We start from the raw sequence: 5,304 nt of genomic DNA, 5'->3' as shown, positions 1-5,304 counted from the left end.
TATGGGACGATGTCGTCAAAACGGATGCTTCATCTTGATCTTTCAAATCCCTCTTATTTTGTAACTATGCCATATTTCATCGATAAATTGGAGGACTAATTTCTTTTAGGCCTTCCTTTTTTAATGTATAATTCTCACATACTTTCTAATGAATGGTTTGGTTTCCTCTAAAAAAACCTTTTAATCTAACCAAAACAAAATTTGAAAGACAAGGGACACAAAACAAGTGTAGAAGTTGAAAGTACACCAATATCCAATACAAATCTACACAGTTAGTTAATGATATTGTCTGCAAAAACATAAAGATGAAGAAAAGAAGTTACAAAATATTAAACATTTCATATTGTTGTTGAGTTGGTTTGAAAGAGTAGAATCATAAATTAGTGGACAGGATATGGCCATTCACATGGGTGTGAGCGAATCCCACCAAATCAGAACCCAAACCCAACACCCTTAGAAAATTATTGTCATCTAATTTTAAAAAACTGTTCCCATGAAACATTAAGACCCCACTTCTGTTTCTCTTGTCGCCGACCGGCCGGCGACCAAAAAATTCCGATCATCCCCCATTATTATTCCCTCTCTCTCTTCTATTTATAAAGCTCTCATTTTTGTTGCTAAGACCATTAAGAAAACTACTCACACAACACACAGAGATAGAGAAAAAATGGCAACCAATGGATTTGAACTCGAAATCACTGAGCTCAGATTGGGGCTTCCGGGGAGTGCTGGCCGTGGCCCAAATTCAGCAACCAAGAACGAGAAGAAAAGGGTTTTTTCTGAGATGATTGGAAATGGAGATGGAGATAAGAGTAGCTCGGACCGCGGCGACCCGAGGAAAAACCAAGTTGTGGGGTGGCCGCCGGTCCGCTCCCACCGGAGAATTAAGAGCAGAGTTAACGACATGGATCTATTTGAGACGCAGAAGATGTATGTGAAAGTGAGCATGGATGGCGCACCTTATCTTAGAAAACTTGATCTGGGATCGCACAAGGGATATTCGGATCTCGGCGCGGCGATGGAGAAGCTCTTTGGATGCGGTGTTGGATGCTCCGATTATGTTCCGATCTACGAAGATCGGGACGGCGATTGGATGCTCGTTGGGGATGTACCATGGAGGATGTTTACTGAATCATGCAAAAGACTGAGGATAATGAAGAGATCGGAAGCTAAAGGATTTGAGATTCATGTCCCAGAAACCCTAAGTAGTAGTTCTTCCAAGGAACTGTGAAAAGATGGGAGAAGAAGATCTCAATTGGATGATCAAGTTTACACAAATTTTTTTTTTTGTTTCTTTGATGGAAATGTATACACATATAATATATACACTGATTAAAAAAAAAACCTAACTTGATGAGGAAACGTTAATGTTCTTGTGATCTAATTTGACTATTTTCACTACTATATTAATGATAAAGATTCTCTCTTTGCATCCAATTCTTCAAACTTGCCTTCTCAACCAAAAAAAAAAAAAAATTGTAAGTGAATTTTTCAAAAAATACTGGAAATTATTCTTTAAGGATAATTTCAAGGAGTCGTTCAACGATTTTTTCAGAACGGGAATTGTGAATCGTGTGCTCAATGAAACTCATATTGCTCTTATTATTAAAAAGTCAAGACCATTACACATGACAGAGTTTAGGCGCATCAGTTTAACGACCAGCATCTTTAAGATTCTGGCTAAGGTTCTTTCAGATAGACTAAAAACTGTTTTGCCCGGTACGATTGCGCTTGCTCAATCGGCTTTTGTCCGGCGTCAAATGTTGAGATATCCAATATATGAATTAAATTTACCCAAACCCATTAACTTAGATTGAATGGTCGTTTGTTTAGATCGAACCCTGCGTTGTTGTTTCCTCCCCATTTATTAGGATTTTCACTTGTTGGAGGGGGAGTGTTGAGATATCCAATATAAGAATCAAATTTACCCAAGCCCATTAACTTAAGCTTAATTTACCCAAATTCATTTAACTTAAACTTTTGGATTGAATGATTGTTTGTTCATCTTTAAGATCAAATTATAGATCCAATCCTTATGGCTAATGAGATGATAGATTTTTGGCGCTGCTCTAAGATGAAAGGTATAATCCTTAAATTGGATCTAGAGAAAGCTTTTGACAAACTCTATTGGAATTTTCTTCTCAACGTCCTTGCTTTCAAAGGCTTTAACAAAAAATGGATTACTTGGATTCGTGGCTGCATTTCTTCTATGAATGGCAAACTAAGGAATAAAGTTACTGCTGGGGGATCCGCCAAGAAGATTCTTTATCTCCCTTTCTATTTGTTACAGCAATGGACTACATCTCAGCTGTCTCCTTGATGAGACATAAAACATATCTTATTCATGGCTTTCATATCCAGGGTAGTGATTCAAGGAGATGTCTATTATTATTTTTGTAAAAGAAAATTACTCAAAATTAATTAAAACCTATGCTTAATCAATTTAAAATTTGGACAATTTATTTTCAATTCAGTGAATTAAAGAGGTAAAAAAAAAAGAAATTAAAATAACTCATTCTAATAGATATATGCTAGAACTAGATTTGAAATCTTGATGGATCAATAAAGATAATTAAATATCTTCTTAAAAAGAAAACCCACTTTTTGCAACATGAGAATCTTCTCTATGTAATTAATTATATGATATTCCTTCCAACGACATTTGTAATTTTTAGATATTAATTATAATGTGTTAGCATGTGCTTGTGGAATATTTGCATTAAGATTAATAACCCTAATTATATATATAAATGGCATTTTTAGATTCTTCAGTTCTAGGAACTTTGGCCCGGTAATATTAAACAACTTTGATATCAGTTTCCGTTTAAACTTGCTATTATTTTTTTTTCTCAAAAAAAAAAAAAAACTTGCTAGCTAATAATTTAAGCCTCTCTGATCTCTATGATACCTTTGTGATTTAGGTGATCATGTATATAATATACAATAATAAATGAAGACAATTTATTATAAAATACATATATTATTTATACAATGATAAATCACTAACAAAAATTTAATTGGAGAGGAAACTGCATGAATAAGAAGTGAATGGCTCATTTGGTAATATTCTGTTTTTTATCCTTAGTTCCTAATTTTTCTAAAAAAAATCTAAACATTTCGCAACTAACTATGTTTCTCGTTTCTCTATCAAAATTGTATAAAAATTTTGGAAACAACAAAAACAATTAAGTTCTTCTTTCTTGTTCCATTTTCAATTTGTTCCAAAACACAATTATTTTTATCATACCTAAATTTGTGGACGTTGGAGGCATGCAATTCATTTTTTTTTTATTAAAAATAAAGCAATAGAAACAAGAAACAAGAACGTTACTAACGGATCCAAATATCCTCAGTCAATTTATAGTATACCTGACTTTGAAATAGAACTCGTTAATATTGATATCATATCAAAGTTCAACAAGCTCGGACGAACATTAGACTATTCAAAATGTTGATTTACCTTATATTTTCGTCAAATCATGACAGATAAAAATCTCGGTAAAAATTTCGACACGTCGATTTCTTGATGTGATAGAAGTCCTATTCTGGGCACAAGAGAACTCATCCTCTCTGTCAAGAGGGTCCATTTTCCATGCAAAGAAAACCAAAACAAAAACAAGAGGAGAGATATGTTTATGAATTATGAATACAAAAAAAAAAAAAACCAAAAAAAAAGTAAACCGTGTCACAGTACCAAAGACCTAATCAGAGCACCAACACAACAAAGGCAAAATCACATGGAGGATCATTCAAAAAGCAAGACAATCAATCAGACGGCAGAGATCAAATCCCACCTAAATCTCACAACCATCGTCAGCCGTCCGATGTATCCCACATCTCCACCTTCCGGTACCGGCCGACCAATAGGCCCTACTTTTTGCTTCTCTTGTCTCCTCTCTGTCTTCTCCAATTCCCCAATTCCTCATTATATAAATAAATCACCTCTCATTTTTCTCCACATATCATCATTACCAAATCAGAACCCAAACACCAAAATCCACAAAAAAGGACCTACAATGGCAACTGAGGGATTAGGGCTTGAAATCACCGAGCTCCGGCTGGGACTCCCCGGCGGCGGCCCAATTCCGGCGGAGAAGAAAAGGGTTTTCTCCGAGATGGAAGAGGAGGAGAACGGTGGCGGAGGACGCTGCGGGAAGAGGAACCAGGTGGTGGGTTGGCCACCGGTTCGCTCGTACCGGCGGAGGAACAGTTTTAGGGAGAAGGATGAATCTGAAACAACGACGAAGATGTCGTACGTGAAAGTAAGCTTGGACGGAGTGCCATTTCTTCGGAAACTTGATTTGGTAACGGTGGCGGGGTACGCCGATCTCGGCGGGGCGATGGAGAAGCTCTTTGGTTGCTCCATTGGATGCTCTAAATATACTATTACTTATGAAGATAGAGATGGAGATTGGATGTTGGTTGGGGACGTCCCTTGGAAGTAAGTAGAAATGTTTTAACTATTTAACTTACTTTAATTTGTTTGTTATAGGTTTTATTAATAAGTTTTTCAAAAGATGAAGAACTAAAATTGAAATTATTTTCAAAATGGGGGTTTGATTTCTAAATTTGGCCAGACTTTAACTAAAAGCTGTAGTAAACAGATTACACAGTAAAGAAAAGGGTTAGAGAACAAGCTTAATATGTAAAAAAAGCAAAATGACATTTCAGAAATTGATCTTTTTTAAATCTCGTGCTCTATTATGTTAAATATTCAATGATAAATTCAAAAGTTTGGGCGGTTAGATTAGAGTATTTTTTAACAGTTTTAGATATAAGAATTCAAAAGAAAAGGAAAAGGATTAGAAATAAAAACGTTATCAATTACCAAATGAGAATTAAGTTCATGTTCTTGTGTATATATTGATATTTGAAATTATATTTATTTTAATGATGAATTTGGGATCTAATGTGAAGCAATTTTCACCATGAATTTGCAGAATGTTCACTGAATCATGCAGGAGAGTGAGGATAATGAAGAAAACAGAAGCCAGGAGATCATCAGAGATGAACTCATTGAGCCAATAGAGAGAGCTTCTTCAAGGGAGCTTATGGAACATAGAATATTACAAATTCTCATGAATCTCAGCTAGATTATTTTCTTTTCATCCAATTTTTTAATTTTCTTGTTTTAAATTGATTTTTTTTTTGGTTCATCATTTGCCAGAAATAAACTATCTAATTAAGGGGTTATGTTCTCTAATTATTCAAACCATTCTACCTTTGTAATGTGTATTTAGTACCTTTTAGCAGTGGTATTGGTTTTGATGAATATTGGAATGAAATATAGGCTTGTTATTTGAA

At 34.8% G+C, this 5,304-nt stretch overlaps 1 protein-coding gene and 1 pseudogene across 1 annotated transcript; both read left to right on the top strand.

Annotated features, from left to right (window-relative positions):
- Positions 1 to 511: 511 nt before the first annotated feature.
- On the top strand, positions 512 to 1,432 carry LOC111021095 (auxin-induced protein AUX22 pseudogene; annotated as a pseudogene).
- A 2,519-nt stretch (positions 1,433 to 3,951) lies between these two features.
- LOC111021082 (auxin-induced protein 22A) lies at positions 3,952 to 5,304 on the top strand. Its single transcript, XM_022297929.2, has 2 exons — positions 3,952 to 4,441; positions 4,941 to 5,304. Exons 1-2 carry the CDS (start codon positions 4,017 to 4,019, stop codon positions 5,026 to 5,028), a joined length of 513 nt encoding a protein of 170 aa, XP_022153621.1. The 5' UTR covers positions 3,952 to 4,016; the 3' UTR covers positions 5,029 to 5,304.

Source organism: Momordica charantia (assembly GCF_013281855.1).
Source record: "Momordica charantia cultivar OHB3-1 chromosome 8 unlocalized genomic scaffold, Mcharantia_2.0 BLBB01000008.1, whole genome shotgun sequence".
Lineage (NCBI taxonomy): Eukaryota > Viridiplantae > Streptophyta > Magnoliopsida > Cucurbitales > Cucurbitaceae > Momordica > Momordica charantia.
The sequence above is the reverse complement of the archived record's forward strand: the minus strand, read 5'-3'. Positions and strand labels throughout refer to the sequence as shown.

Coding starts and splice junctions, on each gene's coding strand:
- LOC111021082 (XM_022297929.2), top strand. CDS start 4,017: ATGGCAACTGAGGGATTAGGGCTTGAAATCACCGAGCTCCGGCTGGGA. Junction 4,442..4,940: donor GTTGGGGACGTCCCTTGGAA/GTAAGTAGAAAT, acceptor ATGAATTTGCAG/AATGTTCACTGAATCATGCA.